Source organism: Saccopteryx bilineata, chromosome 3 (genome assembly GCF_036850765.1).
Source record: "Saccopteryx bilineata isolate mSacBil1 chromosome 3, mSacBil1_pri_phased_curated, whole genome shotgun sequence".
In the NCBI taxonomy this organism is placed as follows: Eukaryota; Metazoa; Chordata; class Mammalia; order Chiroptera; family Emballonuridae; genus Saccopteryx; species Saccopteryx bilineata.
Window position 1 is genome coordinate 125,306,774 of NC_089492.1, and position 25,216 is coordinate 125,331,989.

Here is a 25,216-nt window from a genome sequence, read left to right on the forward strand (position 1 = left end):
GTGAATACCAGGCAATAAGAAACACTGAAGATCATTTTGGAGAAAGGTTAATGCAATGCATTACAAATCTCCAAAACTTATTGGACAACAAAATGATTGTTTAATAGATTATTCCAAGACAGTAAAATTCCATGAATATATATAAGGTGGGAGAAGCCCACCATGGTTAGTCTCACTGAGGAGTGAGGGTCTTAGAGGGTCACAAATGGAGGAGCAGATGTGTGTCTGGAGAAATAACCCTGGAAAAAGGAGCATGTGTATGCATGCATTGAGGACTCCCAGGCTGAAAGACTATGAAACTAAAACTGAATTCCCTCTTGGAAATGGGGTTCAAGGGTCACTCAAAAGAGGATTCCTCACTTAGGAAAGGCTGCCAGTCCCAAACTGTTTGAAAAGTCCATACTCTTGTAAGTTGTTTATTTCCTCTGTCCTATATCAAAGATAGGATGGAAAAAGTCAAAGTTCACAGGCTGAAAAGAACTATCACAGAATCTCTAAAAATCTATTGATGGAGATTATCAAGAATGCTCAGGCCTGACCTGTGGTGGCGCAGTGGATAAAGCGTCAACCTGGAAACACTGAGGTTGCTGGTTCAAAACCCTGGCTTGCCTGGTCAAGGCACATATGGGAGTTGATGCTTCCTGCTCCTCCCCCTTCTCTCTATCTCTCTCTCTCTCTCTCTCTCCCCCCTTCTCTCCTCTCTAAAATGAATAATAAAAAAAAAAGTTAAAAAAAATTCCTTAAAAAAAAGAATGCTCAGTCTTTCTAGGCTAGGAGGGAGCAGGCTGCTCTGTGGGACTGTTCCTGCTGTTCTCAGCCACATGAGGGGACCCCAACAGTCTCTTTTTAAATCTGTGCTGAGTATAAAAAAGTCACTTGGATAATTCATATCACAAAGGCCCCGTTCTTCTCGGTTTAATTTGCACAGTGACTTGTTTGCAAAGGTCCAAGTCTGGGGTGGGAGCCACCATGGTTGGAAGAAATAAGTTGTCATCAAATGTTTTCAGTGAACTAATTGGAAGACGTAGAATAAGAGAGGAACGGACAGGCATAAAAAGGCTGGGAAATAAGAGAGAATTAAAAATGGGGAAGAAGTAATGGGGGAAAAGAAGAAGGTGCGTGAGAAAAAGGAAGACCTGCACCGCTCAGCTCCCGCGGATGCCGAAGAGCGCTTTCATCACTTTGGGCCACAAGGTGGCACCCTTTAGACTTTCTTCCCCTATTAAAATAAGAAATGGGATGGAGAGGAGGGAGTCAAGGCAAAGCACTCCCTCAACCAAGAACAATTTGAAAACCCACCCCATAATATTTAAAATCTGGGACAAAGAACCGTCTGGACGGAACTGCTTCAATTGCAAAACCTCAGCTGCAGCCTCGGGAGCGGCCGGAGGGCCCGAGTTAGAAGCAGCCCCTTTAAAAAAGCGGAGTACAGTATTGGGATTCTTGAAACCTGAAACCTAGAAACAGAATCGTAGCGGAAACCAGAAGGAAAACCTTGAACTCCTCCAGACAATTGCTTCCGGGGAGTTTCAGGAGAGCGAGGGGGAATAAAGGGCCCTAGAGGAGGGTCCCTCGGATGGCGCGTCCCTGAGGGTCCTGGCGAGTTCGAGGAGCGTGGGAAGGAGAGGACCCTACCCTCTCCCTGGGCTGCGGGTCATGGCCACCGTGGAGCCGAAAGCCCTGGGCATTGGCTTCAAGTGTCTCTCTTTTGCCACTTTTGTGCTCATCTGTGCCGGTCATGGGGGACGCAGGGAGGAAGGGGGTCCAGCCTGCTACGGAGGATTTGACCTGTACTTCATTTTGGACAAGTAAGTGCCGTAAGTTGTTCCACACTAGGCTGAGTTGATGATGCTTTCTTCCCGGGCTGGGCTTGTTGGCAGGGTGGCTTTGAGACAGGCACGCCTGTCCGGGAACCTAGAGGGACCGCGGGAGGTGGCCGCAGCCCCAGCGCTGCGCCTTTGTCAGGGGAGCGCGCCTCCATCCTCCGCTGCCGGAGTCCTCGGGGCAGGCGTCCCTCCTTGTTCCGGAGACAAATGTCTTGTTTTCTGTGACTGAGGAGCGTGGTAGGGAGTGTGAGGATGCTGTTGACCTACCGCGTTTCTGCGACTCTTCCTCATTTACTGTAGAAACCTTAGTGAGACAAACTTGCTTAGGAGAGGCAGAACTAAAGTAAGAGGCGTGCGCTGTTTCAAGACTATCGGCTTCTTTTTAAAAAACGCTCTTCCACTTAATGCATTACTTTTGTTCCTAATAATATAATGCATGCTGACTGGGAAGTCCGTGGCTATATAGGTGGATTTCTCAATCTCCACAGTAGGGAGTTTTAGGCTGGGGAATTCTTTGTTGTGGGGCCGTCCGGTGCATTGTAGGGTGTTTAGCAGTATCCCTGGTCTCTACCCACTACCGCCAAGTGGGGATGCCAGGACCACCCCTCTTCTGTCCTCCTCTGCCTCCCTCTCTCCCTCCGCTCCCAGATCCAAAGTGGGGACAACGAAAAATATCTCTAGACTCTGCCAAAAGTCCCCTGAGGGTAAGAAAACAGCCCTTGGGCTTGAGGACCTTCTCCCCCACATCCCCCCCACCACCACCACCCCATGCTGGCGAATTCAAGTGTTTGAAGTTTTGACTGGTGGGCTACCAGGGAAGTGCAGGAGCCCTGGTTTTCCTGGAATGGATAGTGGTTAGGCTTCGAGATTGTGCTCAAAGGAGGGCTGAACTCTGACGGATTATAAACACTTCCCAAATCCCCTTAGATTTGCCAAGCCACAGCCATTCAAGGAATCTCCACGCTATTTACCAAAAAAACAGCTTCGACAATAAAAAAGCCCCTCAGAGAAGATCCATGCTCCTTAAAACTGTGTGAGCACCCCGGCGCCAGAAGAGAGGCGCTTGCTGCTACAGTGGTGGCGAGATGAATTTCACAGACTGGAAAGTATTTGGGAATTGGAAAAAAGAGTCCTGCAAAATAAACTGGCCAGCTAGAAACCAAATGTGCTTTGCAGTTGCCCCTAGAGTTTGATTTTTCCGTAAAGGCTGTTTTGAACTCCAGATTCTTTGGATGAAAAGTGGGATCTTTCTTGCAGATTTATGAGAAGGTGGATACTGAAAATATACTCCAAAGCTAAGAAATGGAATTTCTTTTGTTACTTCTAGTGGCTGGGAGCACCAGCTCACAGATTCAGAGACTGTGTCTGAAAACAGTCAAAGATGTCCATCATTGTGCTTTAAAAAAATATTTTTTTTAAAGCCAGTTTAGAAGGACATAGAGAAAACCTTGAAAAAATGGACAGAATCATCATATCCCTGAACTGAATGACTCCACTCCATGCTGTGGAGATAATTAATTCTCCCCAAATCAATTTATAAATTGAATTCAACTTTTCAATCAAAGTTCTTAAAAATTTGTTTTGGTGGTGAGGGGAATTTAACAAAAAGATTCTAAGTGTATCTTAAAGGAAAAAAAGGACAAAAAGAGCTAAAACATTTTTGGAAAAGAATAATGAAGAAATACTTATACCTCCAAATATTAAAATGCATTATAAAGCAGATTAATAGAAACAAGATGGTAAAGCCAAAGTATAGGTGAACAGAGTAGGAAATCTGGAAATAAAGTCAAGGATATGTAAGCATTTAGTAGAAGAGCTCAGATCAGTGGGGAATTAATTTGTTGTTGTTTTGAAATGATTCTTGGACAAATGGTTGATGACATGGGAAAAGAAAAGGATATATTTATACTTTACATTATACATCAAAGTGAATTCCAGGATTGAAAATTTAAATGTTTAAAATGAAGTGATGAAAGAACTAGAAGAAATTTTAGATGAATATTATTTTCACCTTAGTTTTAGAGCTTTTAAAACAGGGCAGAAACAATAGAGAAAACAATAAAAAGATTTAACTTTCTTAAAAATTTTAACTTCTATAAGTGAAAAAAATGCCATAAATAAGAGATAATAACAGGTTACCAAAACTTTTGCAGTGCAATTTTCTCTGTAAATATATATATAAAACAATTTTTAAAAGATCCCACTAGAAAATAGGCTTATTATAGAAATAATTCACCAAAAAACATGTATCAAAGTCAATAAATAAATGTAAAAGTTTGACTTTACTAGTAATCAAAGAAGTAAAAAAAAAATCAAGATATAATTTGCATTAAGTTGGCAAAGATTTTTAAGGAATAACAATATTTAGTATTGGCCAACTTTTAAGAGGTAGCACTGTCATGTCACACTGAGGAGAATGTGCATTTGTACAGCTTTTCAGAACTTGTGCTATAATATAGGACTTTCTGTGATGCTGGAAGTGTTCTGTCTGTGCGGTCCAATATGGTAGCTACTAACCAATATGGCTGTTGAGCACTTGGAATGTGATTAGTGTGACTCAGGAAGTGAACTTTTTATTTTATTTAAGTTTAATTAACTTACATTTAAATAGCCACCCGTGGTTACCATGTTGAATATTGAAGACAAGAGGATACTTGAGCAACATGTATCAAATGCTTTTTAAAAATGGGTTTCTACTTCTCCATCCTGCAGTTTTGTGTCCTAAAGAAAAAAATCCAAGATAGTCCCATAGAAGCGCCTATATGTGTGCTCATGGCTGTGCTACTCATATGTAAAGCTGAAAATTAACTAAATGTCCGACAATGGGGTGTATTAAGTAAGGCATAATAGATGCCTAGTATTTAATATGCATACTGTGTATGTTTGTGAAATATTTTAGGAAAAATATTTAATGCTCACAATATACTCTTAGGTGAAAATATACAATAGTTACTAAACATTATATATATTATGAGTCTGTCTTTGAAAAAAAGCTAAACAAATTTATGTATTGGGTATATGTACCCAATATGCAATAGTAGTTCTCTCTAGAAGATTTTTGAATTCTGTTTCTTGCTTTTCTCAATTTTTAAAACTTTCTACAATGAACATGTTACTTTTATATTCAACAAAAACAAGTTACTTTGAATTTTTAAAAATCATTTCAAGAGGATCTCTAACTAGTGTGCTGAGCTCTGAGCCTCTCACCGTTATAGAGGATGCTGCTTCTTTTATATTTAATCCTAGAGCAAATTTTTTAATGCACCATAAGACCCTTTGCAGTACATCATGGGCCCCAAAATGCTTTGGGAAACAAATGATGGGGAGACTTTTACCATCATTTACTTTACATTTAGTTGGATTCCTCTGACTTCCTTTAGTTGTCCTATTGCTTGAAGAGAGAGCTACTTTTGTGCTGAATGATGAACTTGCTAGAACTTGCCAGGACAGTTTGCATAACTCTAGCTTGCCATCTCGATCCAGGCTAATTTATGTGATTGTGGAGCTCAGAGCTGAGGGATGGGCCAAAAGGTAGTGATGGCTAACAGGCCCCTGGGTGGGCCCTGAAGACATGTTCTTCTGTCATAGGAGAACTTTCTCAACCAGTGCTGTCCAGCACCCAACCGCAGCAGAATGGAAAGAGAAAGAATGCTGACTTGTTTTTTCCTTGGGCTTCTAAGGTCCTTTGGGCAGCATGACACTGTCTACAGGCTGAAACCAGTGGATCACGGGGCACTGAATTCACCATTCTTCTCCTTTTTTCTCAGTGGATGGTTCTCTTCTTCATGACATTGAATCTCAGCTCAGTTCAGCTTTAAACAGGATGCATCTCTGGCCTGGAGGGAACCCAGATTATACATTTAATGGAACATCATGTTTTTTCAACCAGGAGCAAAAGACTTCATAATGACAAGTTAGACTACCACAGTAACACAATAGGGCATTATTAGCGGCTTTGGCGATGGGGTTGGTGGACAGAGCTTCACAAGACTTTATACTGATGGAATTTCATGTTCATTTAAACATGCTTTTCTGGTTACAGTCAGGAAAAGTAGATGGCTGGAAATTCAATCAGGGATTTGAAAAGTCCGATTTCAAAGGCCTCTATCCAGAGAAAAACAAGTCTTCCAGTGGGTCCTCTAACATTAATGCACTCAGTTGAACAACCCACACACATGACTGTACCTTCCCTCTCTCACCCAGGGCTCTGCTGCTACTATACTGTACATTTATGTTTCATATATTTGTCTATTTTATAGAGAGCTATTAGTCATTTAAATGGAAAAAAGGGATTCTTCATCGTGAGTCTCAGAGAAGTGCTGGCTATATTCATGAGTGCCCTAAAGACTTCAAAAATAGAATGATGGCATAGAGAGCAGAAGGGAAGGAGAAGATGGTGAGCTGGAGGATTACAGCACTGAATAGCTTTATTTATGGGACTCGCCAAAGCCACAGCCTGTCACCCAATAAATCCCTACATTTGCACATCTCCCCCACAGGTATACCGTGTGCTCCTTCCCCCTTACAGCCTCCATACCCTTCCTTCTGCCACTTCTCTGTTGTCCAGTACCAATTTTCGCTTTGCCTTAACCCATACATGGGGTCCTTGTCTTGCCACTAAGAGTTCCAACCCTACGTCCCACAATTGGATGATCCTGTGGTGGGAATGATCGGAACGGTCGTTACTGTATGTTATACTTCAGGGACGTGGTCATTAAACAGATTGTTATAGCATTGCACTGGAACCTCAGTACCAGCTATAGTATTGTTTCTCTGGATATTATCTTCTGGATTCCCAACTACTAACTTACAAAAGAAATCTTCAGAGTCAAAACTAAAGTCTTCCAAAACTTATGCCATCTCACAGGTGCACCAAAGACAACCTTGCTTGGTAGCTCGGGCAAGCATGTTCGCCCCAGACTTACAGATGAGAAACTGCTCAACCTTTGTCAGCCCACTGGATGAAGTGACGTACTCAAGGACCTAGAATTAGATCATGACAGATCTGGGACGATGTCTGCTCCTGACTGCCAGCCCAGCTCTTTCCACTTATCATTGCCCTTGTGCAGTTGGGTCATAATGAAAAGCACATGTCAATACAAGTAGAGGAACTGGATGGATTCCAGGAATTAAAAATCCCTGCATCAGAGTTTCAGTAAATGATGGTGCATAAGGCAGTTAAGATACGTAATTGAAGAACTCTCTCTGTTCTTAAATCAGCTATCTTTGATTGAAAGTTTTAGGGATTCCAACCCCCCACAACCCACAAAGATGCTTTTAAGATCTGGAGAAATGGACAGGACTCTAAGGGCATCTGATTAGGATGCACTTAAAGGTCAAATAAATTAGTAATTTCTTCATAAATTCACTGGAGAAGAGAAATTCAACTCTGTAGATGTGTTAAAACCCACAGATGTAGCTTGTTTTCTGATATGCTTTGGAAGAGAGCTTTGAGTAATGAAAATGCAACACTGACTCTAAATAATGGCAAGAGAGTTCCTTAGAAGGTACCTTAAAAATGCTACAATAATAATTCTGAGAGGCATCAGGAAAAAAAGAAAAGTTTTTCTAGAGCTAAGAATGTTGTGCATGGGTTTGTGTGTGTATGTGCGTGTGCTTGTGGGTGTTATTGAGATGGAATCTATGGTTGGTTTTAAATCTTCCTCCAAATAGTTTCCAGGTTTAGGGAGAACTTATCAGGCCAGGTAATAGTTGGTAGAACTGCCTACAAATTGGAAGGTTTGGTGTATGGGTCAAAAATAAAAATAAATAAGGCGAAAGTGTTTTTGTTTTGTTTCATGTTTCTGTCTGGGTCAGCCGAGTAATTACCCCCAGTTTCCTTAGCTGCTAAAATCTGGTAACATAGTGCCATGCTGAGAATAGAATCCAGGAGTGTTGGAGAAAGGCACCCATTCTAAGATAACCTGTAATTATCTCCAAATGCTGGAGGGCTCCCACTGCTCCAAGAAAAACTCTGGCACCCCTTAGTGAGACTTGGCTGTCACATAAATGCAAATGGGATTTGCTTTATGCTAATTGAGAATGTGTGTCTTTCTGGTGTGTGGCCAAGTGACTAGACTTCACCTCTCCTAGCCCTTATTCCGCAACAAAAGACCAAGTGGGTATTTGAACATTTCTGACATGGTTCTCAGACATGCCAGGTTGTACTGAAACAAGTGATTAGATTTCTTCAGTTTGGCTGAGCTGATTTCTTTCATTTATTTGGCATAAATATCTTCTCAATTCCAATAACAAATGTGCAATCCATTAATGGCATGGATAACACGATGCCTATTTCAAGCAATGTCTTGTTCTGGGAGCTGCAAGGGATGTAAAAAAGCAGGAAGTGGGCCTGACCTGTGGTGGCGCAGTGGATAAAGTGTGGATCTGGAATGTTGAGGTCATCGGTTTGAAACCTTGGGCTTGCCTGGTCAAGGCACATATGAGAGTTGATGCTTCCTGCTCCACCCCCACCCCTGCCTTCTCTCTCTCTCACTCTTTCTGTCTTTCTCTCTTCTCTCTAAAATGAATAAATAAAATCTTTAAATTTTTTTTTAAAAGGCAGGAAGCAGTGTCAGACTTCTTGGTTTTTAGGCAGAAGGACTCCAGGCAGCCAAGGCTAAAGGCTACAATGAGGATCTGGGGCAGGGGACAGGCAAAGAACAATACCAATTGTTCTTTGATACCAATTAGATCAATACCAAGAAGAAATAATAAGTGATATTTACTGAGCCCTTATTACCTTCCAGGCACTGTGGTAAGTGCTATGCCTGTATGATCCCATTTCATCTTTACAACCATGTAAGGTTAGTACAGTCATGATCACCATTTGACACACGAAGACATTGATGTTTAGAAAGGTTAGCCAAAGCCACACTTAATGATGAAACTCAACCTCAAACCCAAGCTTCTCTGACTCATGATCTAGGCACAAAGATAAAAAGAATCTTAACATGCAAAAGAGCATCGAATCAACCACAGTAGGTTAGGTGATACTATGGTAACAAATAACCCTCAAAATCTCAATGACACAAAACTACAAAGGTATCAACCTTTGTTTATAATCTCTGCCTAGCTCCATGTGATGAAGTTCAGCAGGGGTCTGTTCATTCGTTGTTATGGGAGCCACGCGGATAGAGACTCCTTCTTAATACCTGTTTCCACCATCTCAGCTGCAAGGGAAGGAAATGTGGTGGGTCTCTGGCTGGAAATGAAGTGCTCCTGCAGGAAGTGACTTGCATCCTCTCAGCCCATTGGTCAGAATTAGTCATATAGAAAGAAGGTGAAAAAAATGTCATCCTCCCATGTATCTAAATGGAGAGGAAAGCCAGACATGGGTTGGCAGTGAAAGCCTCTACTGCAAGCATATAATTATATACTGCTTTGGCTTGAGAAAGTAAGAGGGGAATAGTCATGAGAGAGAGTGAAGAAATGAGGCTTTTCTGGAGAAGAGTCAGTTTGGAGCTATAAGTCTTAGATGTGTTTGTCAATGTGGGATTACTGTCAGACATGACAGTTCAAATCCTCCCATGAGGCCATGGTGTTCTTTTCCTTGTTCCTCATTCCTCCTGCACATCATACATTCATGCAGTGGGCAAAGGCTTAATTAGATTAAATGGAAGGTGGAAATGCAGATCACACATGCTTCCCTATGTGTTACATGAATGTATTAGAAAGTTAAGAATCTGTTTGCCCATAGTTTGTAGAATATGAGGGAATCTGAAGGGCTGGGAAGGGAGAGCAGCAGTGGGGGCAGAAGGAGCTGAGACAAGAGGATGTTTGAACTGAGCAGAGGTTGACCCAGAGTCTGAATCAAGAGTGTCTGGCTCCAGCTACATGTGTTTCTCAATGGGGGTGCTGTTGGCATTTTCGGTGCAGTCATCTCTCACTGTGAGAGACTGTAGGGTGCTTAACCTTTCTGATCCCTACTTTGTAAATGTCATTAGCCTTGGTGGTCAATGTGATACCTAATAAATAATGCCCCTGCGTTTGTATGTAAGTGCCATCCTGTGAGATACACCACCCTAATTGAGATCCCCTAACTGGAAGACTGTGGGGTAGAACAAGACAAGCCAATGATGCTGGTTTCCAGCATCCCAGGACCACCTCTGAGCTGGAGGAGCATTCATCTAGAGGAAGAAGGAGGAAGGTTTTAATGATAATTAGGCCGGTAGAAAAATTTAGTAATAATTCCTTGGAAATAAATATGCTATGCTAAACCAGTAATGATGTCAACATAAATCTAGCCCCTAAGTCTAAGATCTGGGAGAAATCCTCTTTCTGCTCTCACATTTCTCCTGTATCAACCCCATTTCTGCCTTATCATTGCCTTAGTTCTTAGCTTGGGCCATTTCTTATCCAGTTCACCAAAACATTCTCTAAATTGATCTCTTTATGTCCTTTCTTAGTGCTCCCCCCACCCTATAAACTCGAAACTAGTGCCAAATGGACCTTTTGAGAACACAAACCTAATCTTGCCATCATCTTCCCTAACTCTTTAACCTTGAAACACTTCCAACACTCTTATGGGATAAAAGGTAAATTCCTTAGAAAGGTACTCAAGAGCCTTATTGCACAAATCACCCATGCCCTCTCTCGCCTTTAGCTGTAAAACCCTACATTAACACTACTGCATCTACAGAGGTGATGCCCTCTTACCCTTTAAGATGATTACTAATGCCTGGTCCCCTTTCATCACCAGTTGTGGGCTCCCTACAGTGACAAAAAGAAAGAAGAATAATTACCTCTCTACATTACATCATTCACAATCCCTTCTGTTTTTAGCATCCCTCATTCCCACAGCTCAGAGAGCTGTGAGTCCTTTATCAAGAGATGGAGAGGAATAGCCCTGAGTGTTGTTGTTCTTTTTCCTGGGGTTGTATTTAGTGACCTTATCATCTTTTCCTCAACTCATGCTCAACCATATATAGTTTCAATTAATAAGTACCTGTAGGAACCACCTGGAACAGGGCTTTCTCAATATCTCGGTGGCAGGAAGATTATGATCACAATCATAGTCATCCTGCCATAATTTCCTACATAAAAGATAATACAAACATAAAGTTTATAGAAATTACATACCAAATCCAAGTGAAGTATTCTAACTGTAACTATATACCAGTCACCATAATAAACAGTATGAGGTCAAGGGATTACAAAATGCCATTGGATAACCATAATCTAACCATTAATAAACAAATGTATGGCCCAGGACATTCCTAGGCTATGCTTTTTGTCTCAGTATAATTATTAATTGCTTTCTATTGTATTCTTAAAAGTTTATCACTTAGAGTTTAAACTATATGGTCATCCTGACTATTAATTGTCATAAAAGACAGTATCAAATGAACAAAAAGTGAGAAGCTTAAAGGCCAAACTGGTGAAGCCCCCTTGTAAACCTTATTCCATTAAAATAAGCACTTATTTCATTTAAGTGCTTTAATTTTAAGCTTTTCCTAGTATCCCCACTCCCAAATCCCCATGACAATTTGTGGAATTCTCTAGTACTTCTCAGTATCTCAGCACCTAACACTATGGATTGTAAGTGTACATTTCCCAGCCCCTCCATGGGGAGGCAGTGTTGCATAGGTGTTAGGAGCACAGGTGTAAACTCCAGAAAGAGGACTGCATGAGCTTCGTGTTTGGACTAAGAACATGGACATCAGGGCCAGATCACCAAGCCCCAATCCTACCACTTCCTGGTTGTGTGTCCTTAAGCAAGTTACCTAATCTCTTTGTGAACTCAATTTCTTCATCTGTAAAAAAGGAGTGAAGAGTATTATATAGGGTTGTTGTGCTCAGAACTGAGTTCTACGCGCATATAGGAAAAACTCATTAAGTGCTAGCAATTATTATTAAATGGAAATGAACGTAGAATGCTCAACACAATTCCTGATGCTTAGTAAGTACTCAATAAATTTCATGTTGTAATATTTAGTCTTTATACCTTCTAAAAGACCAAATATTCTAAAATCAGTTTGTTGAACCATTACATATTCTGTTATATTTGTGTATATTATAAATACATCCAACAAGAAAGAACTGAGAAAGGCCATATGCTTTAGCGAAAGTTAAGGCATTGGTGACTTTTTGAAGGGCTATTTCAGGGCATCATAAATGTAGACACTGAAATTTAATGGTTTGAAGGGCTTTCTGGGACATGAAAAAGAAAATTTGTTTCTGACCTCTGAAGAGGAAGTTGAACATAACAGGTAGCTTCTCCTTTACTGCCTCCTTCACTGCTGTCTAAAACTGCTCCCCACCCCTCAAAAAGAAAGTCTAAGGAGGCCTCTGGGGGGAGCGTGCATCAGGTCTAAAGACTAAGGACAGAGACACTGACATGCACCATGCTTGTGAGAAATTCCACTAGAAACAAAGCAGATGGGTTGAATTTGAAGGTGGTCAGCCACGGTCTACTTTCAACTCTGCTGCCAAGAGGAAAAAAGTCTGTAGAGGAAGGTTCTAGAGGAGGCCCAAGAATAATCCCAAATCTGGAAGTGAGTTTGAAGTTACAAATGGGACCTAAGAGGGACAAGAACCATTTCTTGCATCCTGCTGTCACTGTGCATCAGCATCAGGCAGAGGCAGCTGCCCGGGACAGTTGAAGGGGCTCTTAATCCAGGAAAGAGAGAGCCCATGAACACCAGATGTCTTCGTGACAGTGGTTCTGTCCAGCATTGCTGGGTCTGCCTGCCCGTCGATCCTGGGCCTCTAAGGAAATGACAGAGTTCTGTTTCTGATTATGTAGATGCAGTAGGGATCGGAAATGAGGTCTGGACCTGGAGTGGATACCAGGCAAAAACACCTGACATATGGCAAGCTGAAATTAATGTAACCAAAACAAACACACAAACTTTGCAAGGGTGGAGTTCCTTTGCAGAAAATGATGAGGAGCTATTCCATTCCCTACTCTCCCCCAATTGGTGGAACAATCAAAGAAAGCGAACTTTAGTCACTCCTTTCCCTCAAATGCAGTTCTTAGAGAAAGTTCCAAGAGTAAAACATATCTCATATATATGTTCATATGTTATAATATAGTATATAAAATTTGAATATGTGTTACAAATATAAATGTATATGTAAATAAAATATTTGGGAAGCAAATACCAGTCCCAGTTTTAAAGATGAAAGTAGGGCCTACAAAATTTTAGCAACTTAAATTAAGTGATTAAACAAAAATTCCTGAGGTAGAAAGAGACCATATTTATAGAAAGAATTTTCAATAGCAAAGGAGGTCAGTTTTGACATCATATGTTTTATGATTTCAGTGAAATTAAATGCAATAAGAAATTTATGAAACAGGAGATAAAATGTGAAATGAGAAGAAAAGGACCCAGGACAGTTTAGGAAATACAAAATCATATAAACAAATATGAAGTCACTTGAGAAGCAGAAAAAAGCAGAACCAACAATGCAGAAAATGAAATAAATGTAAGGCACGTTTGAGAAATTCTCATAATTTAAATAGAAATTGCATTTGATGAAAGAGAATTTAATAAATAATGATTGGCGGAAATAGATATCTAATATAACAGATAATTTGGGTTGCTAAAGAATAGTCTCAAGAAACATTTAAAGATTTAATGGAAGATAACTTTTCTGATTTTAAACAACGACACCCCCCCCACACGGGAGCCGGCAGGGGAGGATTGGTAGCCCTGGGCCCAACCTGGCACAGTCACTCTAGAGCCTAGCATTTCCTAGCAAATTGATAAAAGACGAAGTTGAATATGGAGCAATGAAAGAAATCAGAACACAAATGAGCAGACGGTGCAATTCCACTGATTGGCCATTCGGAAGCAGCAAATGGAAGCCAGGCTACGGGACCAAGATAACCACAAACTTAGTGGCTTAAGGCAACACAAGTTGGTGCTCACAGGAGGTTGGAGGTTAACCATCCTAGTGTCAGCAGAGCTGAGTTCCTGCTGGAGGCTTCCAGGGAGACTTCATTTCCTTTTTGGTCAGCTTCTAGAAGCCGCCTGCATCCCTGGGCCCACAGTCCCTTCTCAACTCATTCCTACCTCTTGCTCTTACTACCGTGTCTCTGACCCCTCTACCTCCTTCTTATAAGTTCCCCTGTGATTGCTTTGGGCCCACCCAGAGAGCCAAGAACAATCTCTCCATCTCAGAATCCTTAATCTAATCACAACTGCAAAGTCTCTTTTGCCATCAGGATTCTGAGCATTAGGACATGGACATTGGGGCAGGAGGTCATTATTCTGCCTATCACTGTTCAATCACATAAAGGTCAAGGGCCTTATATAGAGAGATGCCCCTTCCCAGGCCAAATCAGATCAGCAAATGTGCCAGGTTAATTAATGCTATCTACTGTTGGAACACACAGACCCCCAAATCTTCATGGCTTTCTACAATAAATAGGGGGTCTTAACCTGGGTCTGGCATCCCCAACAAGTCCTGAGCTAGAATTCAGAAGATCTATGAACTCAGATGGGAAAAATTACATCTTCATTTTCTTTAAACTTAGCACTTTTTTCAATAACAACTGTAGTCAAAAAAAAAAAAGAAGAAAAACCAGAAAATGCAGATTGAATAGGCTTATCAAGTAACAATGAAAATTAATTAAATAATTAAAAGATACTAATAATTAGATATATCCTAGTGAAAATTTTTAACTTCAAAGACAAAAGAAGAATTCTATGAGTTGGTAAAAAGCATAGGTTACCTACAAAAGCTCTGGTGGAAACCTTTGATGGATACCTTTATACCTAGCCAAAATGTCACCTACATGTAAAAAAAATTAGAAAGCCATTTTCAGATATAGATTCTTATAAAAAACAGTAATTTTGTTTAAGAAATTATCCACAAAGTGTATCAAATTTTAAAACCTTTAAAACATAATGGTTGTTATATAAAAGAAGTGGCAATAACCATTGAAGTCATTTAAACAAATATAATGTCTAATTAGTATTTTCAGTAAATTTTAAGATAACATTGCATCAGCAAACAAGACAATTCTGTCATAAGAGCAAGCTAGGCCCTGGCCGGTTGGCTCAGCGGTAGAGCGTCGGCCTGGCGTGCGGGGGACCCGGGTTCGATCCCCGGCCAGGGCACATAGGAGAAGCGCCCATTTGCTTCTCCACCCCCACCTCCTTCCTCTCTGTCTCTCTCTTCCCCTCCCGCAGCCAAGGCTCCATTGGAGCAAAGAAGGCCCAGGCGCTGGGGATGGCTCCTTGCCTCCTTGGCCTCTGCCCCAGGCGCTCGAGTGGCTCTGGTCGCGGCAGAGCGACGCCCTGGAGGGGCAGAGCATCGCCCCCTGGTGAGCAGAGCGGCGCCCCTGGTGGGCGTGCCGGGTGGATCCCGGTCGGGCGCATGCGGGAGTCTGTCTGACTGTCTCTCCCCGTTTCCAGCTTCAGAAAAATACTAAATAAATAAATAAATAAATAAATAAATAAATAAGCAAGCTAAAAATAAATTTTAGAGAAAAAGTATGTTATTTCTGAATATCCATTGGAAGCAAGGACCACCACTTTGAATATGGCAGAAAGTAAATTTAATTTATCAGAAGACAGTTTAAGAAAGCTTTTCCAGAACTCCAAGGGAAAGAATACAGAATATATATTAAATAAAAATTTTAGAAAGAGAGAACATTTATAAGAGATGTATTAATAAAAACAATAACAAAATATCATTTTCCAGAGCTGAAGAAAATGTAAAGTCTTCAGGTCTAGAGGACTTATCAAATATTTTAATTTTTAAAAGCATCTACAATTTACACAGTCTTAGATAAACTATTAAATAGAAGATTAGAAATGTCTACATACTACTTCCAAAAGGGAAACATATAGGCATCCGTTTACATAACAAAAGCAAGACTCAGATTGCCATTTGGTTTTTATTTTTTAGTCTACAACATTAAATGCTCAAACACCTCAATAATTATAAAGACTTGAATGAAATATGATATTTAAATTCTGTAACTAGGCTTCCTCATGCATACCAAAATTAAAAGTGTATACCATCCACATACCCTTTTTGAAAAAATAATTCACTTGAAAATATATTAAAATAGAAAATGTATTGGAAATAAAGCATAGGGGAAAAGGCATGGTGTAAAAGAAACGGAAGTAATGAAAAGTGAATAAGTCACAAGGATGTTATCAGTCAGTTTATACAGCAAAATATAAAACTAAAAAAAAATAGATTTTCAAAAAAGTGAAAAAATACAAGTTCTTAATGCAGGATAAGAAAAAAAATTACTCAACTATATTCTCATATACCAAAAGAGATTAGTTTACTTTTAGCTCCCAAACTTTTCTGCTTCATCCCAAGTCCACTCCACCACAAATCTTGAGCCCAAGTGATAATAACAGTCTGGTGTGATTTTTTAAAAAATCCTTTCAGGTGAATGCTCATTCTGATTTTGCCCTCCCCCAATCAAATCTGCACATATGAGCAGGCGTAATTGGCCCTTCTGAAGAGGTCTTTTGGTTTTAGACCTGCTGGTTTCATGGAAAATTGTATCACATCTTCAAGGAGCAGAAAATTTCAGTATTAGTTCAACTCTTCCAGAAAATAGAAAAAGATGACGTTTCCCAATTCATTTTAGGAAGCTAGCCTATATCTGATATCAATAAATACCAAATATGACACATTCATATGCAAAATGTCTGACCAAATTTGAATAAAAACCTTAAATATGGTTCAAATATAGTTAAAACAAAACTAACAGTGTAGTAAAGGAATAATATATGCCAAGGCTAAGTAAAATTTATCCTAAGAATGCAAGTGCTTCAGCATTTAGGAAAGGTATTACAATAACTCTTATTTATTTTGAACACCAAAGATGAAAACCGAATGATTTCCTCCGCAGAATCGGAAAATACATCTCTCTGAATACTTACATGTTCAAAGGATATAGAGGATATGAATAATAATTAATGAGGTTGATTTAATAAGTATATTGTGAACCCTATATCCCACAGAGAATAAACTCTCCTTTCAAATACCCATGAAATATTTATTAGGTCACAAAGAATGATTCCATATATACCCAAGACACAGTTTGCCCAGTCCACATTCTCAGCAATAAATAACAGGAAATGAGAAGCAAGAGTACATTAAAACCTCAGCTACCAGGGGAAAAAGAATCAGATTTTTATATTATCTTGTCATAAGGAAGATTATCTTCCCTGGGACAGAGAATAGCCAATTCTGGCCTGCACACTCTTTTGTAAATAAGATTTTATTGTAGCTCCACCACACCCATTTTGTTCTATTACTATCAATGACTGCTTTTGTGCTACCACAGCAGTTGAATAGTTGCCCCGGCAACCATGTAGGCCTCAGAGCCTAAAGTATTTATGGCCAGGCCCTCTACAAAAAGAGTGTGCTGACTCCTGGACTAAGAAAACATTTGCATCCCAATAGAAAATGGGCAAAGAATACTGATGCCAAGGTCCGCAATTGCCCAGGGGCCTGCACTGAGTTTAGTGTTCTGTTGTTGCCACCTTGAAATTCTTAATACTTTTTATACAAGGGGCCCAGCATTTTCATTTTGCACTGGGTTCCACTAATCATGGAGCTGGTCCTAATTGATACTCAATGTTTTTAAAATGAAGAAAATCAAATGAATAGTAAATATGAATAAAAAATCTGTGGCTTATAATAAAATGTATTGACATAAAAACTATCATGGAAATCCATATTCATTTATAAAACTTACAGATATTTTGGAAGGAGCTAATCCTGACTGTGGTTGATGGGTAAGAACATGAGCCTTTCATGTCTTACTCTTGAGGGTTTAATAATCAGGAGGGCAGGAAGTGAGTTACAGCGGCCTCCATGTCCTGTACTGAGGTCACTGTGATCCGAGCCGGATGCTTCCTCAAAACAATCTTTAGGAGATAGATGCTATTATTTCCATTGCACAGAGAAGAAAGCTGAAGTTTACAAAAGTGAAACATCTGTTCAAATATCACACTAAGAGTAGAAGAATAGAAGTTTGAACTCAGGTCAGCCAGCAAGTTCAGTGCTCATAAAGGCTGGTCCGAACAACCTCACAAGTAAATTGTCACACGCTTCTAGGGGGGGGGTTGGTCATAGCTATCAAGAGTCAGAATTTTGTATAAACTTTAACCCAGAAAGTCTACTCTTGGGAATTTTTTAAATGCAATATAAAGAAATACAGTACTCACAAATATACGTGTCTCAGGGTAGAAAAACTTATTCTCACGGTACTCAGATATATAGAATGTAATTTAAATTTGCTTATCCTCAAAAGAACCTCCTGGTCAGTGCAAGTGTGGTGAGGAGGGAAGGCAACTTGATTCCAAATGGCAACTCTTAGCCCAATGCAAGAATTTAAACGAAAGGTTGTCTTTTTAAGTTCGGTTCCCATTCCCTTCTTTCACTCTATGGCTGTGTGTTTGAGGGGAGGCTTATGGTGCCCTGTGGCATGCACGGGAAAGGGGCCTCTGACTTCCCTTGTCTGGCCGTGGTTGCCTGGTGGTCACCCACAGATCACAGTGGTGGCTTTGGCTAGTGACCCGTGGGTCTCATTTGTCACATTCTGGTGTGCATTGTAATTATGGGAATTACCTTTGGACAGCTAACAAATTTTCTTTTTTCTTAACAACGACAGTAACAATTTTGTATTGAACTTGCACCAAAGTACCAACAGTTGATATCAGAAAATATTTTTAGATTTTCCTGGTTTGGGTATGTGTGTGCGTGTATGTGTGTTTGTTGGAAAAGGGAATTAGTGGAAGTGGAAAGGAATGTATTTTGCTAACATCCTCTTGATCTTAATCCACAAGAAAAAACACAGTTTACATCTTGACATAATATATATACATATATATTACTTAAACATAATTGGCCAAAAGTTTAACATAGCATTACTTTTCTGTGTGCAATATATCCTGATAGTTCTACTCTTTCTTTTTTTTTTTTTTCCAAAATGTTGGCAACATCCCACCGATTTCCCAAATCACTTATAAGTTGCATTCTATAGCTTAAAAATCATTGTTTTCCTAGCCATCTGTTGGATAAACTAAAAGAAAATTCTTTACAAGTCAGTAGGGCAGGGCTGGGCATCCTGAGCTGGGGTCTCTGTGACACAGACAGGAGCCCTGTGAGTGGCCTCCGAGCCCAATTCTTAGTGGCTTGGTTTGGGTCTGGACCACTATCTGAAGAAGGTGGAGAGGAAGCAAGAGTTGAGGTCAAGCTTTTTGAGCGGGAGGGAGGCTTGGCCATGACCCCAGTCAGTAATAGGAGGGTAAGGGCTGAAAGCCGGGGCTGGCTTTAGGGCTCCAGCCAGTTAGGGTGCAGTGTGAGGTTAGGAGGAAGGAAGGAAGGGCTGGAAGAAAGCCGGGGAGTGGAGGGAGGGGCAAACAACCTCAGGGCCTTTGATGGCAGAACTAATTGGCGGTCCCGTTAGTGGTGGCTGAGGCTGCCATACCCTTCAGGACTAGGCTAGCTGGGGACCTGGGTGGGGCGCTGAGGACATCAGTGACTTCAGCCGGGTGGGGCTAAGGAAAAGCAGGACTGACAGTTTTACAATTTCCATCCCTGGAGCAACTCTGCTCTTCCAGATTTAAAAGACTCCCTGGGTGAGGATTCCAACTATGAGCTTTCTTTTTTCCCCTTTCATTTTATTCTAACCGGCGTGCAAAAAAGGGGGACAAACAATTTAAATTTAATTTGGCCCACTTTATTCTTCTGACTCTAACTGTGTATGTGGCTAATGGAAAGAGCCTGTGTTTCTAGAGTTTAGCCACAGGGAGGTTTGGAAACGCACATAAACACAAAAGAATCTATTTCAGAAAACAAATCAGAATGAGACTCAGAGTTCTTCTGTCTGTCCCACTCTTTGCATATTAGACCTTGCAATTAGTAATTGAACCGTAATTTGATGGAAATGCACAATCCTATGCTGAGAACACACAGGGAATGCAATGTCATAAAAATTTGTCAACTTTTTACCATATTCCAAACCCTGGAGAGGGCATAGAAAAACAAAAAGAAGTAAGACATGCTGGAGCTTCCCCAAGCAGTGACCTTGTGGGGCTAGTAGTACTATGGACGGGTGGCTTTGCCTCCCTGTGGTCTTGGGAGCCCTTCTCAAAGCCAGGTCAGAAGGAGGTGTGGGAAGGTATTGACTCTGATTTTGAGTAGACCCAGGTATATTGAATGAATCTTCCAGCACAGAACTCTGTACATGGTGTTCAAGCAGAATTTCTGGGAGGCTACTTGAATTTCAAATTTTTTTGAGATATATTTTTGTGGAATCAAGGCACAAGATGCTATGAAAGGGCCTGACTCCTCCACACCATCCTGATACCCAGATGACCCTTGGATGTCTTCAGGGAATAGAATTGCATTTGAGTTAGGATCTAATGAAGTAAAAAATCAGGGACCCTTCACATCCACTGATTTCTAAAACATGAGCATTTCAACTCTGTGACTATAGTTTTTCCAGCAATTGTGTGTTAAGAGACAATTCTAAACACACACACACACACACACACACACACACACACACACAGAGAATCCACAACAGAGTCCAATGGAACACGTCCCAGTACTAATTATACTAGGGCTATAGAAGAGTTTTTATTTTTACCTCGGAGCTTTGGCCATAGTGACTGGGAGAGCCTTTACTGCCTGAGACAATATTGGGATTCCATGGCTGGGATTTTAAAATCATTAACAAACTGCCTGGCATGATAAATGAGATATTTTACACCTTGTAGGGTGGAGAGATGCTGGAATTGGATCCACTCTCTCTGCCACTTCCCCAGTCAACACCTTACTTCTGGTTGTGATCACTCAGGTCAGCGGGGTTGAAAGGAAGGCAAGGGTCTGAACATTGGCATACCACCCTGGGTCGATGGTTCTGGGTGTAGCTACTAGGGCAGCTTTCAAACCAGGAAACTAGTTTACAAGTCAGAGTGCAGGTGAAGCATGCATGTTTTAACAGGAAGTTCAAACTGAGTCAAAGGCTCAGCATATCTATCCTTGTGAAAGAAGGGGAGGATTCTGATTGAGGTGTCCCTAGGTAGGTGCCAGAGGGCAAGTGGGTGAGATTTAGAGTTCAGGATTAGAAAGTCCAGCTCTGGCTACTGGGTGGTGATGAGGCAGAGGAGAGGACAATGACACTAGGTGAACCAGCCTCTTGGTCCTGGGGATTTGAGTTAGACATAAGCAGCACCCCCACCGGAGCTCTTTCCTTTTTCATGGGGCAATTTGATCTTGGGGTAGGACAGAGCATGCATGTGTAGGTTAAGAAGTCTCAGTAATAAGGACTAGAAGGATTCCAAGGTACAGATCTAGATAACCCTATGTTCTGCCCCTTTAATAGCTGAGGCCTCTTGGGATATCATGGTAACCCAGAGAAGACAAACCCAGTTTGGTTCCCAGAATCTTAGAAGATTATGTTTACCCCTGATGTTTGAGGGAACAGGCTATGTATGTCTCAAGTGTGTCCCAAAGGGGGTATATTATGGTTGTGGCTTACATAATTGTATAAAAAATAATCATGTGTAAATATGGAACAACAAACCTCAGCACTTATAGGGCAATTATTAATCAGAGTTAGAATGGGAGGAGCAAGCCGGTCAGTACCTCCGCACCTCCAGTCTTATCTTGGAGTCCTTATTTTATTTTCTTCTTGAGAAACTAAACACCTGCTCATTGATAAGTTTTCCAAATAGATCTAAACTTTTCTCAGCACCCCAGGATAGTGCTTGAATCTTTCCCTTGTGTCTAGCATCAACAAATCAGATAAATACCAAAATTATATAAATCTTACATGTTAGAAATAGAGTGAAAATGAAATGTTTTAAGATAAAAGAAAATGAATTATCATTGGGTGATCCTGTTTAACACACAAAGGAATGCAAATTGATCTATGGTTGTGAAATAGAGCCAGTCCTTGAGAACAAAGAAGTAATAAACCAAAAAAAGATTTACTCCAAACACCTGCTCCTTAAGCATAGGGCCAGGAATAGTCCTTTAATCCTAGTTTAAGTCCCTATTTCACCAACACTTTGCCTCTCCTCCCAATATAATTCCATCACTGCAGGACTTCTCTACCGATGAAGAAATAGAACTCAGATGGGGTAGGTGTGGGACATCTTACAGTGTCCCTCAGTAACCAAACTTTCAGATAGTACTTGTCCTAGTCACATGGAACAAAGCATAGCATTGCGTTTCAGAAGTAGACACAGATGACCAGTGTCCAGGGGAATCTCTTGATCCCAGTGGAAAGGAGTTATAGAATTCTGGATTGGACTATGGCTTACAGTCAGTCAACCATGTGGTGCCTCCTCTGAGACAAAACATTGGGCCATATCCACCAGACCCTCACCAGGACTCCGAGGACCAGACCACCTACCTCATTGCTGAAGGAACAGCTGGGATCAGTCTTCGAGATTTAAAGTAGACAACGGAATCCTGGCCAGGATGGTGGCTGGTATTCTAATGAATGAGGATGTCCAAAGCATTAAAAGCCCAGGGGTATTATATGCAGTTCTGGTAAGCTCTTGGGAGACTTCCAGCTGCCGTTAGGCTCAGAGATCTATCGATGATGATTATGTAAGCCCATTCACCAAGGAGCTGTGCTCTAGAATCATTGACTCAGCTGGGAAAGCTCCTCGGGTTCACGTAGGGTCACAGGAATTGGCTGGAGCCATCTGACCCCAAACCCAGAGTATTTAACCAAATGAGGGAAGAAGAGGTGCTGTCCAGCTGGCAGAAGGTCAGGAGCTTCCATGAGCAATAGAGGCTTCTCCTCTCCATGCTCTTCTTTCTTCTTTTCAACAGGCCAGTCGATGCTGGAGAGGAAGATATCCTTAAGAACCTCACAAGAGGAGCTTGACAATAAAGTGATTGCAACCTCATATCAGAGGGTGATGACTGAGAGACAAACACAGTTCCCCGAGAGCATGAGGCAGGGACAGTGAGCCCTATCTTTGTTGTCAAGGGCAACAGGCAGAGACTGAGTTGAGTCCTGAAGAATGAGCGGGAGTTTGCCAGTGTGGACATTGAGTGTCACAAGCAGAAGGGATTTGTGTAAAAGTTGAGAGATTGGAATGAAAAAGGTTATGGGAAAGGTTGATTTTTGCCAGGAGGCACCTCCACCCTCCTCTTCACCCTGATCCCTTTCCCCATTCTCCCCTCACCCCCTACTCTGTGGACCTTATGCTGCCACCACATGAAACAGCCTGCTCTTCCCCAAACAAGTGTTTAAATACAGCAGTGGGCAAAGTAGTATAAATTACAAATTTACAGTTGTAATACAAATAATACAATAATTAATAAATAGTAATACAAGAATAAACTTTGTGTTTTGCATACTCACAACTGTAGACCTACTTTTGTCAACCCATATGCATCTCTATACTTACCAGAAAAGTTGCATAATTTTTTTCAAATACTGATTTACCATCCTTCAGGGGACTGCTTGATCTGATCCATTGTCTATTTTTCTGTTGTTTGCCTTTTTAATATTTACTTGTATCAATTATTTATATATATAGAAACTAATTTTTGCTTTTTATATCTGTTGCAGACAAACTTCTCACTCTTTTCTTGTTTTTGAAAACTTGTTTATGGTATATTTTGTAATTCAGAATTTTAGATACTTCAGGTAGTCAAAATTATTCTTTCTAAAAACAAAACAATTTCTACTTTCTGTATCTGGTTGAAGAAACCCTTCATTAACCTGATGACATAAAAGTCTTCTATAATTCACCCAATGAATTTAAAGTTTTGTCATTCCCATTAGGATTTACTACACCTTGGGTTACATTTGGCATGAGATTGTGATCTAATGAGTTTTTTCCAATTAGAAATCCATTGTCACAGCATCATTTATTGAAGGGTTTATTCTTTTTTGTTGTTGTTGTTCAGTGATTGCTTTCTCATATGTGCCCTGACCGGGGGACTACAGCAGACTGAGTGACCCCTTGCTCAAGCCAGTGACCTTGGGCTCAAGCTGGTGAGCCTTGCTCAAACAAGATGAGCCCGCGCTCAAGCTGGCAACCTAGGGGTCTTGAACTTGAGTCCTCCGCTTCTCAGTTCGATACTCCATCCACTGTGCTACTGCCCGGTCAGGCGAAGGGTTTATTCGTATTCCTCAATTTGAAACTTCTTTCACTACATAGCAGGACCCCATACGTTGAGGTCTAGGCTCTCTGTTATGTTATGTCACCCCATTGGCTCTGCTGTTATGTCACGCGTCGTGTACATGAGGTCATTATAGCTGACAGGGCAAGCTTTTGGCTTTGCTCTTCTCTTTCATAATTGCCTGATGATTTTCAGATGTTTAGTCTCCATTTCATTTTTAAAGTCAGATATTGAGTTTCATAAAATATCCTATCAGATTTTTTTTCTAAAATTGAAGTTATAGATTAATTTGGGTAAAGTGAAATATCTTTATGATATGGAGACTTTCATTGTATCATTTGTGTCACATTGGACTGTCTAGACCTGGGGCAGAGAAAAATAAATTCTCCTCACAGGGCTGGATGACCCTCAATGAGAATTTTTAAGGATATTGTACCATAAAGGAGAAGGCATAAAATCTACTTTGCATGGGTTTGTCTTAAACATATATAAATCAGTTTGACTCAAAGAGAAATAGCCACAAATAACTATCTAGAAGTTAAAATTAAGGTAAATGAGTGTATAAAAAAATAAAAGTAATCTGAAACTAGTGGGAAATGTTTGCAGTAGAAAATGTCAGACTGAAAGGAGCAAACTCTAACCTCAACAATTATTAGAATGACAGGCAAAAATACAGAGCTCAGCTGAAACAGATCCTTAAGTGAAAGGAAAGAGGCCTGGTAGCTACAAAAAAGAGTGGGTTAGAATAGAAAGACCTACTACAAAGTCACTGCAACAGATTGAGTACGAGCACTATGGAAAGACCTACAAGCTAAATTGAAGCTGTTATAAATAGTATTTGCAAAACAGAAGTCACCTTGGGAAATAAAGAAGCCCTTTTTAGATCTAAAATTCTATAATTCTCTATGTCCTAGAAAATATTTTCCTCTTTATTCAGCAAGGAATTTCCTTTTTAATAAATAAAAAGCTGTGTAGGATTTATTTATTTATTTATTTATTTATTAGAATGACTAGTTATATTCTATTTTCTTACATATTGAACTTTAAATACATTTGTAAAATGAACTTTGCCAATTAATTAATTACTATTCTCTTGGCTTCCAGTTGGATTCATTTTGCTGCGACTTTTTTTTTTTTTTAGAAAATTTGCCTTTATATTTACAAATGAAATTGAACTGTTGTTTGAAAAGGGAGATTTGCTTACGGGTATGTGTCTGGGCATCTAGTTTGTGCTAATTTTATTTAAACAAATTGGTGTTGGTTTTCTTTCTTTATCAAAGGAATGATTTAAATAGCACAAA

The 25,216-nt window shown here is 40.4% G+C and overlaps 1 protein-coding gene across 1 annotated transcript in view; it reads left to right on the forward strand.

Annotated features, from left to right (window-relative positions):
- Positions 1–1,343: 1,343 nt before the first annotated feature.
- ANTXR1 (ANTXR cell adhesion molecule 1) overlaps positions 1,344–25,216 on the forward strand; it is a 243,937-nt gene continuing 220,064 nt past the window's right edge. Inside the window, exon 1 of the mRNA XM_066267299.1 lies at positions 1,344–1,808. Coding sequence (XP_066123396.1) covers positions 1,657–1,808 — 152 coding nt within the window. The 5' untranslated portion in view covers positions 1,344–1,656. The remainder of the gene's footprint in view (positions 1,809–25,216) is intronic.